At 45.0% G+C, this 17,500-nt stretch overlaps 1 protein-coding gene across 4 annotated transcripts in view; it reads right to left on the bottom strand.

Moving 5' to 3' along the window:
* cux1b (cut-like homeobox 1b) overlaps positions 1–17,500 on the bottom strand; it is a 137,285-nt gene that overhangs the window by 45,603 nt on the left and 74,182 nt on the right. For all 4 annotated transcript variants that reach the window (XM_047806611.1, XM_047806612.1, XM_047806613.1 and 1 more), the window contains exons 6-8: positions 13,712–13,835; positions 11,931–12,007; positions 10,552–10,618 (exon numbers count right to left, since the gene is read on the bottom strand). In XM_047806611.1, coding sequence (XP_047662567.1) covers positions 10,552–10,618; positions 11,931–12,007; positions 13,712–13,835 — 268 coding nt within the window. The remainder of the gene's footprint in view (positions 1–10,551; positions 10,619–11,930; positions 12,008–13,711; positions 13,836–17,500) is intronic.

Genomic DNA, 17,500 nt, shown 5'->3' with positions numbered 1-17,500 from the left:
ATTTATTCATACCCATCATCATAAACCATCACCCTACCCCATTACCTCACTCCCATCACCCTACCCCATTACCTCACTCCCATCACCCTACACGCATAATCCTACCCCTTAACACTACCTCCATCATCCTATACCCATCACTCTACCCTGTTTTGCCACCAACCCTACCCTGTTACCAAACCTTTCCACCCTATGACCATCACTACATCCCCATTCCATTACAACCTATACTACTACACCAGTAACCCATGACTATATACCAATTTACTGTAGTTGATGTAGATGTTGATGAGGTCGAATGCACCAGTTCATCTGAACCTCCTCCCTTCTGTCCGTCTGTCTCTCTCATATCCGCTGCAGCTCTGGCCAAATCCTCCAGGGCCGCTGCGACATTTCTCAGCTTTAGACCATTAGACTTTCATTTCCCCTGCACCCCCCCCCCCCCGCTGCATTTGCTCATAACAGCCCTGTTGGCTTTTCTGTATCTCTCTCTCTGTCTCTCTCTCTCTATCTCTATCTATCGCTTCTTGCCCTGGCAGACATGTTCTCTTGGGTGAGAACTAAATAAATAAATAAATAAATAAAATAAAAAGCAAAATAACAACAAATAAAAAGGAAAGGTCTTATATTTGTGTGTGTATTAAGAAAGAAGGGATGGCACTGTTATTCATCCTCACACACACACACTCCTCTCTCTCTCTCACTCACACACACACACACACACACACACACACACACTCACTCACTCACTCACTCACTCACTCACTCACTCACATACACTCACATACACACACACACACACACACACTCACACTCACACTCACACTCACACTCACACTCACTCACTCACACACACACTCACACACACACACACACACACTCACACTCACACTGCTCACTCTTTCACTCCAGTTCCTCCTTCCTATATTTAAGATGGACCTGCTGTATAACTTCAGAATTGCTATTTGTTGTACTCGACTTGTGTGTGCACGTGTGTGTACTACGTAATGAGCACCAGTCCAGACCCTTTGTGACTGACTGCGACTCGTCTTGGCCACTTGCAGCACAAAACACACAGCGGGACAAAGTGCTCCTGAATAAAGAAAAAGGACGAGTCAGACAAAATGCCCCTGCAAAAAATAACAGGAGGGAATAGGGAGTGTGCTCGGTCTGGTCTGCCCAGATGTGCACTGCTCTTGAACCCTCCATTATCCTGTGGGAGCTGTGATCATATCACTGTGTGTGTGTGTGTGTGTGTATACACTCAGGGAGAACCCTATAGGTTCAGCCGTGCCTGGCTCTTAATGATTTAGCAGCAGTCACCTATAAATAAAGCAGACGTGGCAGGAGCCTCTGCTTCAGGGATGTCTGGAGGGATCACCCTGGCTCCAAATGAAGCTCATAACTCTCTCTCTCATGACTCACACACACACACACACACACACACACACACACACACACACACACACACACACGAAAACACAAGGGGTTTGAGGAAAAATCCAGGAGGTAGAAAACGACGTGTCTGGTGATAGAGATGATATTAAGAGATACTGAAAGGTGTGTGTGTGTGTGTGTGTGTGTGTGTGTTTTAGTCCCTTAATCCCATGTGAGCACCAAATGCCCCCATAACATTATATATACATATATACTGTATATATAAATATAGTCATGTCATTAAAAACAAACAAACAAACAAAAACAAACAAACCGAAACCGTGGGCAAAGTGTCACCAAAACTAGCTGAGAAATTGATGAAGGAATCGAAAGAACTACCGAGGAATTGTTTGGACAATTTTAGCTCAGCGTTGCAGCTCTCGGGCGTCAGACTCTGGCTGGGATTCGTGCGGTTGTATTGTTGTCGTCGTCCTGTTTACATCCATCGACGTTCGGTCCCTACAAGATCCAACGTGCACAACACAAACGTGTCATCCTGAGCAGCCTGGTCGTTAGCAGCACGGTGGGAAATACGGTTCGGGAAGTGGGATATGATACGCTGATGTACTGTATGTGTGCAGGAAAATAACAAGGTGCGTGTAGGGGATCGGCTGGAGTCACTACTAAAGGTGAAATTTAATGATGGTGTTTCAGCAGGTTTGGACCGAGAAAACAAACAAACGAGACGCTGGGACGCTTTAAAGCTTTACGTTTCTTCTGGTTTTTTTTAAAGAACTAATGAGTTTCTTCCGCTTTTAAGATATCGCTAGCAGGAGCGGACGGCAGCGTCACCATGGTAACGTCCAAAGTGGGCATGTCGATGTCTTAATGGTTACTGTAATGCCTCTTAACGTTTAGGATAAACTACTGCGACCCGCGAGTGTGCAGAATTCGGTTCGATGACGTCGGATACAGCACGCGTTCTCACACGTGAAGCGGCCACGGCGCCTGGCACAGAGCCGAGAGAGACGCTAACACACGCCCCTTTTCCCTCACGCCCCTTTTCCCTCAGGGTGTTTACAGTCAAGGCCCGAGAGCTGCTCCAGATCCCGGCAACTTGCAGATAGAGCAGACGTGCGCAGAGCAACCGATCGATAAGCCATTAATCTTTAAAGGAGACAAAACGGCCGACACGCAACCGGCCTGCTGCTCGGCTCACAACCAGGGATGTCGTGGGAAAGGGGGAGAGAGAGAGGGGAGGGAGAGGGGGAGAGAGAGAAAATCAGACACAGAGAGAGAGAGAGAGAGAGAGAGAGAGAGAGATAGAGAGACAGAGACAGACAGAGAGAGAGAATCAGAGAGAGAGAGAGAGAGAGCGAGAGAGAATCGGAGAGCAAGAGAGAATCAGAGAGAGAGAAAGAAGAGAGAGAGAGAGAAAGGAGAGAGAAAAACAGAGAGAGAGAGAGAAAGATAGAGCGAGAGAGAATCAGAGAGCAAAAGAGAATCAGAGAGAGAGAGAGAGAGAGAGAGAGAGAGAGAGAGAGAGAGAGAGAGAGAAACAGAGAGAGAGAGAGAGCAAGCAAGAGTGAGTCAGACAGACAGATTAAAAGGGAGTGAGAGATCTAGGATCTGAGAGAAGGGAAGAGGGGAGAAACAGACAGAAAGTGGGTTACTAGTTGTGTGTAATGTTGAGCTACATCCTGCTGAACGAGTTAGTTCTTCTTTCCGTTATGTTACGGACGACAGAAACAGTCGCCTTCCTCTCTTCTTCTTCCTCTCTTCACATTAATCACACTACACTTTCTGACCAATCTGAGAATGATGCAACCGTCAGCGTTACTGCTAACATCCAGGCTCTGAGTAACATGGAGCTGATTTGGTGAACAGACGTTGTGTGTGTGTGTGTGTGTGCGCGCGTGTGTGTGTGTGTGTGTGTGTGTGTGTGTGTGAGTCTCTGTTCCAGACAGTAGTTGAGGAAAACACACAGGACTTTGCAGTTTTCTTTTGCTGACTTTAGGAATGTACATCCTCTAAGAGTCAGCTGTAGCAGCTAAATGCAGCAGTAGCGGCTTTAACGTTCTCCTCACACTAAATCTCTGCCGCATCATTGCTGTGCTTCATCCATCACACCGATCACTACGCAGCCGCCGCAGAGGAATTTTTAATCCGACATGACGGCTATAATCGCCTCGGCTAAAAATACAGTGTGATGCAGAGCTGCTTCCTGAACGCCGCGCTCTGCCCAGTGACGGACCGATAGAGCGAGGGAAAATAGAAGTGGAAAGAGAGGGCACTGTCCTGTGTGTGTGTGTGTGTGTGTGTGTGTGTGTGTGTGTGTGTGTGTGTGTGTGTGTGTGTGTGTGTGTGTGTGTGTGTGTGTGTGTGTGTGTGTGTATGTGTGTGTGTGTGTGTGTGTGTGTGTGTGTGTGTGTGTGTGTGTGTGTGTATGTGTGTGTGTGTGTGTGTGTATGTATGTGTGTGTGTGTGTGTGTGTGTGTGTGTGTCGCAGGCCTTACACCTCACCGGACACAAGACACTGCAGCAAGAGCACTACACAGGCCATCGAAAGTCATCAAAGTGAGCAAAAAAGCGAAAGAGTGAACGAAAAGGACGTCAAAAAACAAACAAGAGAACGGGCGAAAGAAACAAACAACGAAACGAACTACAGAAAGAGTCCGAACGAACAAACAAGTAAACAAACAAGTAAACAAAAGAAAGAGAAATGGAACAAAGAGATGATAAATGAGCAAAACGAACAAAAGAAATGAATAGATGAAGCAATGAAAAAGAGAGAGCAAGTGAATGAAAGAGAGAACAGAGGAAATGAGTGAAAGTGAGAGAGAGAGACACACACACACAGTCTCTAAATATTACATACCAGCACATGAATGTGAAAATGTGTGTGTGTGTGTGTGTGTGTGTGTGTGTGTGTGTGTGGACTAATCAATTTAGTCTTGTGGTTTATTCAAGACCCCTCAACATCTATTCTTGTGTGTTCTCGCACACACACACACACACACACACACACACACACACACACACACACACACACACACACACACACACACACACACGGGAAAGGGAGAGTGAGAATGATGATGAGAAGGAAAGGAAAAGTTATTGACGTATTCAGAGCAGGTCGATGGAACATGTTTGCTAATGGACTGATACTGAAGGGAGAAAGTGTCCAAATATAACCTACTGTCTGCACACACACACACAAACACACACACACACAGTCTCACACACACTCATACTCATACACACACACCACACACACTCATACACACACACACACACACACACACCATACACACACACACTCACACACGGCAAATCAGTGGATTTTTGGTCATTTTTCAGGAAGAAAATAAAAGAAAAACAAAAGACAAACAAAAAAGATCAAATTTTGAAATGAAACAAAAATGAATTAAAGGAATGAAGAAAAAAAACAAACAAAAGGAAAGTGAACACATTGAGACGGAGAGAAAATGATGCTAAATCAACTGTCTGTCTCTGTCGTTCCCGCCCACAAAGCCGACGTGACCAATCGGAGCACAGGAACAGTTTGGCTCCGAGGTTCTGTTTATCATTCAGTCACTTAATTGTGTAGTCATGATCGATCATCACTGACACCTACGAGCATTCGATGTGTGTGTGTTTGTGTTTGTGTTCGTGTGTGTGTGTGTGTGTGTGTGTGTGTGTGTGTGTGTGTGTGTGTGTATTCACATTCTGTCCTTGGCAAATATTTATCAGTGTTGGATGGTGGAATTGGGACGAACACAATGGCAATCGATTTATGAGAATCAAAACATGTGTGTGTGTGTGTGTGTGTGTGTGTGTGTGTGTGTGTCTCGAGGCACTCCCAGAGAGGAAATCATATTAAGAGGCACTTCGCAGCTCAGTAAAAGGCTTTAGACACACCAGACTGGATCAATCCCTTCACACCATTTTACTAGGCAGTTAGTGTGTGTGTGTGTGTGTGTGTGTCTTTCTATCTGCCTTGAATACAACTAACCTTGGCTGGAAGACGTTTAGTTCTCATAATGAGGGAATAGATAAATGATACGAATCTAAAATGAGCCGATGAAAGGAAGAGCGAAACAGAGGAGCTTTTATTCGAGCTAATTATAGCTAATTATTTATTATTTCAAAGCCAAAAAAGAAAGAAGTACTCGCTCGATTCCTGGAACATGTTCCTTAGTGGCGAGGCAATTAGAGGCAGAAGAACTCAACCCTGTGTGTGTGTGTGTGTGTGTGTGTGTGTATGTGTGTGTGTGTGGGTGCGTGCGCGCACATGTGCAGGGAGAAGCCAAAAGGAAATGGAGACTTGACACTGGTAAAAGCAAATGAAAGTGTGTGTGTGTGTGTGTGTGTGTGTGTGTGTGTGTGTGTGTGTGTGTGTGTGTGCCCGTGTGCACATAGGCTCAAATGCACACTCTCGCTTTCTGCACTTCATATGTGACAAAAGGAGATGCATGGCCTGCTCAGAGCGGATGCGTTTTAGAGGAACACACACACGCTTCCGTTGTAATCCGTGTCAGCTCCGATATGTGAGACGTGTGTTAAAATACATCACCACATCCAACGTTCTGCCCTTATACCCCCCGCCCCCACCTCCCCATACACCCACACCCCAACTCCGAGAAATCCATCTAGTCGACATTCGATACACTTCAATTATGAGACTTATTTTAAAAGATCGTCAACAACTTTAATGCAAAGTTAATTAAAGAAATGAAGGAATGAAAAATGGAGGGGAAAAAAATTTAAGATAGAAACAAGAACAAACAAACAAACAAACACAGAAAAAAGAAAGAAAAATAGTATAAACTGAAAGAACAAACAAAACAAAACCAACAATCGACTAAAAAAGTAAAAAAGAAGAAGAAACTAATGTAAGAAAGAAAGAAAGAAACAGGTGATAAACACACAAACAAAAGCAAGTCGGAAAAAAGAAGGAATAGCCAAATGAATGAAAGACGAAGGAACTGATGGGTGAATAAGCAGAAGGAACAACTGACCAAACTAATGACATAAAGAAAGGAAGAGGGGAAAAAAAAATGAAAGAATGAACAAAAAAGAAAGAACAATCCAAAACAAACAAACAAACAAACAACAGACACGAGAAAACAAATGACTAAAAACAAGCAAACGAAAGAATGAAAGCAAAAAGTAATAAAGAAACGACATCAGTACATCAGGATTAAGAACAAACTAAAGACGAGGCGAGCGTCACAAAGCGCTGTCACCGGAGACTCCTTCCTTTCCTTTCGGTGTACGTCTACGCTGTTGCTATAGAAACGGTGTTGTAAATAATCAACACCTTCTGACTGATCAGAGAAACTCCACAGCGCTGTGGTCAGGCTATTAGCATCATCATGATAACGCGAGGTCTGATTTCCATGGCGCCGTCGCGGCTGTGCCGAGACAGAACGGTGCTAACATTCTGATCATTGTGTGCCTGTCACGCTGCATTGTCCTGAATATATTACACAATACTATCATTTTTCTTACTGCTCACACCCACAACTTTCTTTCTGCGGTTCCCTTTTTCACTTACTTTCAGATTTGCAGAGAGTGCATGTGATTATCATTTGGAGAAAAGAAAGTAAACCAGTTAGTTAGATCAGTAGTCTGTAATGCGGCCAGAAGTCTGTCCATATGTCAGTGTGATAGTCAGATCAACAGTCCATAAGCTTTCCAACAGTTTTCAGTCCAGTACTCAGCAGTCAGTTTAGTATTCAGTCCAGCAGTGAATTTAGTAGTGCAATAATCAGTAGTTAGCCAGGCAGTCAGTTATCAATACAGTAATCAGTTCAACAGTCAGTCCAGTAATCAGTATCAAGCCCAGCTGCCATCCCAGTAGTCAGTAGTCAGCACAGTGGGAAACAGTCAGTCCAGTAAGCAGGCTGTAGTCGGCCCAGTAGGCAATAGTCAGTAGTCAGCGCAGTAGGCAATAGTCAGTAGTCAGCACAGTAGGCAATAGTCAGTAGTCAGCGCAGTAGGCAATAGTCAGTAGTCAGCCCAGTAGGCAATAGTCAGTAGTCAGCCCAGTAGGCAATAGTCAGTAGTCAGCCCAGTAGGCAATAGTCAGTAGTCAGCGCAGTAGGCAATAGTCAGTAGTCAGCGCAGTAGGCAATAGTCAGTTGTCAGCCCAGTAGGCAATAGTCAGTAGTCAGCCCAGTAGGCAATAGTCAGTAGTCAGCCCAGTAGGCAATAGTTAGTAGTCAGCCCAGTAGGCAATATTCAGTTGTCAGCACTGTAGGCAATAGTCAGCCCAGTAGGCAATAGTCATTAGTCAGCCCAGTAGGCAATATTCAGTTGTCAGCCCAGTAGGCAATATTCAGTAGTCAGCCGAGTAGGCAATAGTCAGTTGTCAGCCCAGTAGGCAATATTCAGTAGTCAGCCCAGTAGGCAATAGTCAGTTGTCAGCCCAGTAGGCAATATTCAGTAGTCAGCCCAGTAGGCAATATTCAGTAGTCAGCCCAGTAGGCAATATTCAGTAGTCAGCCCAGTAGGCAATAGTTAGTAGTCAGCCCAGTAGGCAATATTCAGTAATCAGCCCAGTAGGCAATATTCAGTAGTCAGCCCAGTAGGCAATATTCAGTAGTCAGCCCAGTAGGCAATAGTCAGTAATCAGCCCAGTAGGCAATATTCAGTAGTCAGCCCAGCAGGCAATAGTATAAGTAGTCAGCCCAATAGGCAATAGTCAGCCCAGTAGGCAATAGTCAGCACAGTAAGCAATAGTCAGTGCAGAAAGCAATAGTCAGTAGTCAGCCCAGTAGGCAATAGTCAGCCCAGTAGGCAATATTCAGTAGTCAGCCCAGTAGGCAATAGTATAAGTAGTCAGCCCAATAGGCAATAGTCAGCCCAGTAGGCAATAGTTAGTAGTCAGCCCAGTAGGCAATATTCAGTAGTCAGCCCAGTAGGCAATATTCAGTAGTCAGCCCAGTAGGCAATATTCAATAGTCAGCCCAATAGGCAATAGTCAGCGCAGTAAGCAATAGTCAGCCCAGTAGGCAATAGTCAGTAGTCTGCACAGTAGGCAATAGTCAGTAGTCAGCCCAGTAGGCAATAGTCAGTAGTCTGCACAGTAGGCAATAGTCAGTAGTCAGCCCAGTAGGCAATAGTTAGTAGTCAGCTCAGTAGGCAATAGTTAGTAGTCAGCGCAGAAGGCAATAGTCAGTAGTCAGCCCAGTAGGCAATAGTCAGTAGTCAGCGCAGAAGGCAATAGTCAGTAGTCAGCCCAGTAGGCAATAGTTAATAGTCAGCCCAGTAGGCAATATTCAGTATTCAGCCCAGTAGGCAATAGTTAATAGTCAGCCCAGTAGGCAATATTCAGTATTCAGCCCAGTAGGCAATAGTCAGCCCAGTAGGCAATAGTCAGCCCAGTAGGCAATATTCAGTAGTCAGCCCAGTAGGCAATAGGCAAGCTGTACTCAGACCAGTGGGCAGTAAGAAACCCAGTAGCAAGTCCAGTGCCCAGTAGACAATGAAGTAGACAATGCAGCAGTCAGTCCAGTAATGTAACTTAATAAATATCAGAGTTGACATTGGGGTTAAACTGAGCAGAAGTGACATTTACTAAACCCACCAAAACAACAGCCATCACACGATGTGCAGTAATTAAATATCACACAGCACAGCCGAGTGTGTGAGAGTGATGCTGGGTGAACTGTAGGAGTGACATCGCATGTGTGCTAGGATTATAGGATTAGAAATAAAAGCAAACTGTTGCCAGATGTGGCCTGAATCGGGGGAAATAATCAAACCCGTGGCACTTTTTGTCTTTACTAAACAGCTGATGTGGACCAGTGGGTGCTGATAAAGCTGTGTGTGGTATGTGTGTGTGCATGTGTGCATGTGTGTGTGTGTGTATGTGTGTGTGAGAGAGAGAATCAGCTGATAGAATATTTTCTGATCATACAGCCACATTTCTGTCTGATTCCCAGTCAGCCATATGTGTGTGTGTGTGTGTGTGTGTGTGTGTGTGTGTGTGTGTGTGTGTGTGTGTGTGTGTGTGAAACACCGTGCTGGTTGTATGTGTGTGGCACATCTGAGTGTGTGTGGCGCGTGCCCTCTGGGTTTGCACAGCTATAATTATGCCTGCCAGTAAGCTGGGTGGTACCCGCCCTTAAATAGGCCGCGGGTGAGCGGCGGGCAGACACAACATTCCTGTGTGACAGGCAGACTGAGGGGGAGGAGCTGTCTCTCAGACCACACACACACACACACACACACACACACACACACACACACGTTCAAAAAACAGCGTTGACACACAGATCTCACATTTTCAGCACCATTATAGTTAAGTGCGTAAATCAACATCCTATTATATTCTATACAACTGAGAGAGAGAGAGAGAGAGAGAGAGAGAGAGGGAGAGAAAGAGAGAGAAAGCGATAGTGGGAGAGAGAGCGTGGACGAGAAAGAGAGAGAGACATACAGAGAGAGAGAGAGAGAGAGAGAGAGAGAGAGAGAGAGAGAGAGAGAGAGAGAAAGAGAGAGAGAGTAGTGTTGAGAGAATATTGAGGAGAGATATACAGAGAGAGAGAGCGGGGGGAGAAAGAGAGAGAGAGACAGACAGAGATGAGGAGAGGATGTAGAGAGAGAGAGAGAGAGAGAGAGAGTGTGAGAGAGAGAGAGACAGATATAGAGAGAGAGAGAGAGAGAGAGAGAGAGAGAGAGAGAGAGAGAGAGAGAGAGGCATACAGAGAGAGAGAGAGAGAGAGTGGGAGAGAGAGAAAGCGAGAGAGAGAGTGTGAGAGAAAGAGAGAAAGACATAGAGAGAGAGAGCGAGAAAGAGAGAGAGAGACATAGAGAGAGAGAGCGAGAAAGAGAGAGAGAGACATACAGAGAGAGAGAGAGAGAGGGAGAGAAAGAGAGACAGACATACAGAGAGAGAGAGAGAGAGAGGCATACAGAGAGAGAGAGAGAGAGAGAGAGAGAACATGTGGCTAAAGGGCGACGTCTCAGAGCAGGGTGTGATGTACAGACTGTAACGTGTTTACATTGAGGGGAAAGGACACGTGTCTCTGATCAGGACAAAGCGCTCCCTCTCACGTGCAACAGCTTCTCATCACTGCTCCCCACACACACACACACACACACACACACACACACACACACACACACACACACACACTTCTCTCCGTCTGCCCTACTCACTTTGCCGTGGACTCCTCGTCGTACTTGGTCTTCAGGTCGAACAGCTCCGCCTGAGTGGTTTCAAGGGCTGCGTGAAAAAACAGGAGAACACAAAGGGTCAGAAAGAACAGGAGGGAACTCTCGCTCGCCTTCACGGCCACGATCGGCCGCATCGTTAACTTTAAACGCCGTGTGTGCTGGCACCGTGCGGCGCTGCAGACGGTGTGGTGGCCAAACTAACACACACATGACCATTATCGCTATTTTAACTTTCACAACTGGTTAGGAAAAGGCTGCTATTTGTTCAGTTTAGAAGCTGCGAGGCTGAAATCAATCCGAGTTTCCACAGCGAACTGAAGCGTAGCGCCACATGGAGAGAATAACTTACTGTCAAAACACACAACGGGCAAAGAATAAAACACTGCGGAAAATATTAGGGGAATATGAGGGTGTTAGTTTTCAATAACAACGCGTCACGATGTCCTTTACTCCTCTTTCTTTCTTTTTTTTTTCTCTCCTTTTCTCAGAATATAAAAAAACCCAATATAACAGAAGATCGTTAAACCTCTAGACATTTTTTCAGACTTTATTCCAATCGGAGATTCTATCGTTCGTGGAAATTAAAAATGATATAATTATTGTTTTGCTTATTTCTGGAAATTTGTTTGAAATTAGAAAAACTCTGAAATCAGCCAAACAAAATGAAATAAAAAAAATTCTTTTCAAAAAGCTTAAAACGGGAAATACGGATTAATGCAAACTGTATTTTTGTTACTTCCTTTTCCTCACGTCCGCGTTAACAAGACGGTTTGTTACGTCGCCGGATTAAGCTGCGGAGCCCTGAGACTCCGTCCGTGTATACATAAAATAAACATCTGCATAGAGGAAAAAAAAAATTCCATCATTTCGATAATCTTTTGTTGAAGTTACAGAATTCGTAGCATATTCGCCACGGTAAGTTAGCGGTTACCATAGAGACCGCCGATTTTTTTTTATATATATATATTTTTTTAGACCTTCGATTTGAATTACTGTTAAATCTGCGATGAAAACAAATGATATTACAAACTAATGTAAAAAAGAAAAAAAAGGAAAAAAAAGAGACACCTCCTGACCAATCGGATTGGAGAATCCGACGGCGCTGGGATCTAATCAGAATAAGGCAAGTACTGAAGTGCTGAGGTTTGAGTACTTGGCTGAGATCTGATACTGTTTTGAATCACATGAGGTGTGCGTTCACTCAGGAACCTTCTCAGGAACCTGTTTCTACTAGAGGACCGATTTCAGCCCGCACCCCCCCCCCCCCTCCCCCGTGTCCACATCTGCCCCAGGTGATCGGATCAGTTCTGCTCTCTGATAACAAAACGTCTCCTGTGTAACGTGTCTCGTTGTCCTGGTACCTGTCTGTAGAGTCTGGGTTTTGTGTTCTGCCTCATCCAACCTGGAGGCCATTGATTCCTGTGTCTCTTGTAACTTCCTGTCATGAAAAGAAAAAAAAGAAAGAAAGAAAAAAAAGAAAGAAAGTCAAAAACAGAGAGAAGGGCAGAAGTGGAGAAATGAAACAGCTTTACTAAAATATCTGGGGTCGACCTGACGGGAATAAGAGTGCGCCACGTAAAAGCCGCAGGTTTCACAGGACGGTGTGTGTTAGGAGCTAATCTGGGCTTGTGTAACACGAAACGAGGTGCAGACCGGACCGGGGGGCTGTTTGAGCTAAAGCCTGCCTGAAGAAACAGCCCAGATTATTTCAGGCAGATAAAGTAAACTTTGAGGGTGGAACTGCAGGAACACGTCTGTCTGCCTGAGATATTAATAAAGTCAGTGAGATAGTACCAGTGAGATATTAATAAAGTAAGCACAATGATTCACTCTCTCTCTCTTAACCAATCTCACCCACTCACACACCTCACAGGAAGCTGGCTGACCAGACAGGAAGATGACTGAATCGTGACGCACAGGAAGTACGTGAGAATCCGCTGTACAGTCGATTAAATACGGAGACTGTGACCGTTTCAGCAGGCTTCGGGCTGCAGGTTAATATATTTCGCTCGGACCATTTATAGACACGTTTATTCTCGGCGACTCTCGAATTTCGATCTAACACGCGAGTCCAAACGGAGCTGGACGGACGTGACTGTGACCCATGTTACGCTTTTCCAAATGCGTTCTTTGACAAACTTGTTTGGTTTATGCACCTATTTTAAAGCGGCGGTCCGCGACTTGTGTGTCGTGACCGAGTCGGTGGTTCTCGGTTCTTCTGACAGTCCTACGATGTCCCCTGCTGAAGTCTACCGTGATCTAAACCGACCGATATAATAAAACAATATAATAATAAATAACACGATTATTAACATGAACTAATGAAGGAATCGGACACGTGCAAAACCTTTAAATAAAATCTTTACTTCATTCATGATTCACTCATTCATTAATTTTCTACCGCTTATCCGAACTTTCTCGGGTCACGGGGAGCCTGTGCCTATCTCGGGCGTCATCGGGCATCGAGGCAGGATACACCCTGGACGGAGTGCCAACCCATCACAGGGCACACACACACTCTCATTCACTCACACACTCACACACTACGGACAATTTTACAGAGATGCCAATCAACCTACCATGCATGTCTTTGGACCGGGGGAGGAAACCGGAGTACCCGGAGGAAACCCCCGAGGCACGGGGAGAACATGCAAACTGCACACACACAAGGCGGAGGTGGGAATCGAACCCCCAACCCTGGAGGTGTGAGGCGAACGTGCTAACCACTAAGCCACCGTGCCCCCCTACTTTGTCATGAAGGGTGCACAAACTTTTGCACTTCATTGTAGAATAACCCTTTTTTTCCCCCATAATTCACTCGAAAGCGACACGTTCACCTTAAACCACTAAACTCTCTGGCCCTGGTTCGGACACGTCGCCGTTCTCCCAGGCTGCTTTTCCTCCTCTTTCACTACTTTTGTAAATAATGATGTCATCCTTCCTGAGAGGAGTCTAATTTGAGATAATTATATTAACCTTTTACGCTTGATGAAATGAAACCTGGTGGTGAAGTCGCGTGCTTTTAGACGCCGCTGCGGTTTGTGATTCATTCGGTTTGTTTCTTTTTTTTTCCTCTCCCCCCCCAAAATGTGGAACTTATTTTAGAGCTTAATAGCAGGATGTTCCTGGGCTTCGTACTCGCCTCTCTTTCTCTGCATAGTCGTCGTGGAGCTGCTGCTCTTTCTCCTGTGCCAGGTTCTTCGCCTGGTTCTTCAGGGTCTGTTCGTATTCCCGGATCTTCTCTTTAAGTGCTTTGATGGTGACCTCTGTTCAGAAACACACACACACACACACACACACACACACACACACACACACACACAGTCTTAATCAGTAGATGTGATGGAGACAATGCTCCACTTAGGTCTACGAGATGATGATGATGATGATGATGATGATCTGATGCTTTAGAAGCTGATCTGCTGGAGTAAAGACCTAAACACTAAAGCGCCGCCGCACTGCATTGTAGGTTGTAAGATAGAGAATAACATTAACATGAAACGTGTTCGCTGGGTTTCGTTTTGTTTTCTTAAAGAATTCCCTGGCGTCAGATCGAGCAGAATTTTACCGCATATCAACTTTGAAGCGTCGTTTCCTTGGAAACCGTTTTTCAAAAGAAAAAAAAAACAAAAAACAAACAAAAAAAAAAAAAAACACATGCAGTGGAAAAAGTTACTGTACTGAACACAGTTCGGCATCTGTCCTATTTTCCATAAACAGTAGGAATATGAATACGGTAGCGAGCATGGAGTGTACCGAGGTAATGAGAAGTGAAAGCTGGAGCCGTGGAAACGCTTTTCTGTTCAGCGCCGGCCGCGTTTCTTATCCAGATCGCAGTCACGCAGAACATTAAACGTTCAACAGCGTGAAACAAACGGTACGGAAATAAAATCGGAGACGGCGCGCGGCTCGTGCTTCGTGTTACAAAAGCGTAACCTTAAAAATAATAATCCTTCGTAAACAGGACAAAGGAAGGAAGCGAGCGTCTCGTTCATCTGGACGTCTAATGAAACGCCGCGCGTCCGTTGGACGATCCTGCTGCTGCGCGCGGCGGCGTTATGGAAATGCGGTAAACGGTGTTGAGCAACGGTGTCTTTAGGGAGACGAGGTTTAATATCCAGCTTGTTATTCTGAAATGTTATCGTTGCCCCGGCGCTTGTGGAGTTCTGATTGGTCAGAAGGAGAATCGTTATTATTTCTGCGGTTCTGACTACACACAGTTATACGAATCCCTGCATACAGATCAGATTTATTTTCTGATCGTTCTTCATTCGAAGTTGTTACTCTGGCGGAACGCGTGTTGTTACGATGTCACGTGACGCGTCCGGGGCCGAAGGAAAGGAAAGTAAAAAATAAAACTGATCGATCGATCATCGATCACACCTCGCTCCTCTCAGAATTAGCTTAATTAATGCACTTGTTCAAAATAGCTTATGGTTTCTATAGTAACAAGCCACACAAAAAAGTCTTCAGAACATAGAAGAATATTTTTTTCTTCTTTTATTTATTTATTTATTTATTTATTTATTTATTTATTTATTTATTTATTATTTCGCTTTTGATTTCAGTTTCGCGGTCATATAAAAAGCTGCGTTTTTTTTGTCTCGTTAAATTCAAAAGAAAAACGAGGAAGCGGTCTCTATGCATATGGCATTAATGAGTGAGGACTCAGAAATAGAACTCTGTGTGTGTGTGTGTGTGAGTGTGTGTGTGTATCTGTGTGTGGGAGTGTGTGTTTGAGAGTGTGTGTGAGAGAGTGTGTGTGTGTGTGTGTGTGTGTGTGTGTGTGTGTGTATCCGTGTGTGAGTGTGTGTGAGAGTGTGCATCTGTAGGTACACTAGACCAGCTAGCTGCAGGCTTCACAATGGAGATACAGAGCACTCAAAAAGTGTATATTACTCTCTCTCTCACACACTCTCTCTCACTCTCTCTCTCACTCTCTCTCTCACTCTCTCTCTCACACACACACTCTCACACACACTCTCACACACACTCTCACACACACTCTCACACACACTCTCACACACACTCTCACACACACACTCTCACACACACACTCTCACACACACACTCTCACACACTCTCACACACTCTCACACACTCTCACACACTCTCACACACTCTCACACACTCTCACACACTCTCACACACGTTATTTATCCAGGCACTCGAGTCCTAGAGCGATCAGAAAAGAGCATCTTGCGAGCCGGAGCTGCTCATAGCCACTGATTGAGTGCTCCGAGCGTGAATGTGTGTGAGCGGCGGTGTGTGTGTGTGTGAGCGGCGGTGTGTGTGTGTGAGCGGCGGTGTGTGTTACACGTGAAGACAGAGCGAGCAAAAGAGAGATAGAGAGAGCCCTGTGTGTTCACGTGTGATTTAAACTGCTGCCTTGCAGGTCTGACACATAATCAATGGGAGCAGTTCCCTTCGGAGGCCTTTTCGCCTATAACTGCTAAATTGAACTTTAAACATTTAAGTTGGGAGGAATCGATGACTTCTGCTGGGAAAGAGAGAGAGAGAGACAGAGAGAGAGAGAGAGAGAGAGAGAGAGAGAGAGAGAGAGAGAGAGAGAGAGAGAGAGAGGCCTGGGGTTAAGACATCCTGGTTCTGCAGTCCTTCAAGAGGGTTATTTTATTCTTTGTAAGGAAGATAATATTACACAGTACGATAACTGCACAGTTCGATGCTGCACACTATTATCCCTCTATCTCAGGATTAAAGGGACGGATGGAGGGATGGGGAAGAAAATACATCTACACATTTCACACTTACTACAAATGTGCTCCATCAGCAACACCACACTTACGTACATTAGATTCCGAGCTGCATGAAGTACAGAATAGGAGAAATCGACCCGGGGGCAGATGGACTACGGTTTGAGGTTATTATGGCTTTGATTTGATATGGCTTTGTTGAGCAGCGCGACGCTTCCGTGTTAACGCTTACGCTACAGGTGCGCAGACTGAGGGGACGGAGGTCTGGGGAGAAGACGTTAGAGCGCACGTGAGCAGTGACAAGGATAAGAAAAGATACGCTGCTGAATTTTATACTATTATATGATGATGATGATGATGGATGTGGTGATGGTGTGGTGATGGTGTGGTGATGAGGATGATGATGTGGTGATGGTGGTGATGACTGAAATGTGATGATGATGATGATGGCGATGTGATGGTGTGGTGGTGATGATGAGATGATGATGTGATGATGGAGATGTGATGATGGCGTGGTGATGGTGATGATGTGATTATGATGATGGTAAGATGATGGTGTGGTGGTGATGATGAGATAATTATGATGATGATGATGATGATGATGATGATGATGATGATGATGATGATGAGATGATGGAGATGTGGTGATGATTGAAATGTGATGATGATGGCGATGTGATGGTGTGGTGGTGATGATGTGATGATGATGTGATGGTGATGATGTGATTATGATGATGGTGATGGTATGATGATGGTGTGGTGGTGATGATGAGATAATTATGATGATGATGATGATGATGATGATGATGTGATGATGGTGTGGTGGTGATGAGACGACGATGATGATGATGTGGTGATGGTGTGGTGACGATGTGATGATTATGATGATGGTGATGGTGTGATGATGGTGATGGTGTGGTGATGGTGATGATGTGATGATTATGATGATGGTGATGGTGTGGTGATGGTGTGATGATGGTGTGGTGATGGTGTGGTGGTGATGATGTGATGATTATGATGATGGTGTGGTGGTGATGTGATGATTATGATGATGGTGATGGTGTGATGATGGTGTGGTGGTGATGATGTGATGATTATGATGATGGTGGTGTATTGGTGATGATGAGACAACGATGATGTGATGATGATGTGGTGATGGTGTGATGATGGTGATGGTGTGGTGGTGATGATGAGACGACAACGATGATGATGTGGTG

This window comes from Tachysurus fulvidraco, chromosome 22 (assembly GCF_022655615.1).
Source record: "Tachysurus fulvidraco isolate hzauxx_2018 chromosome 22, HZAU_PFXX_2.0, whole genome shotgun sequence".
NCBI classification, from domain to species: domain Eukaryota; kingdom Metazoa; phylum Chordata; class Actinopteri; order Siluriformes; family Bagridae; genus Tachysurus; species Tachysurus fulvidraco.
The sequence above is the reverse complement of the archived record's forward strand: the minus strand, read 5'-3'. Positions and strand labels throughout refer to the sequence as shown.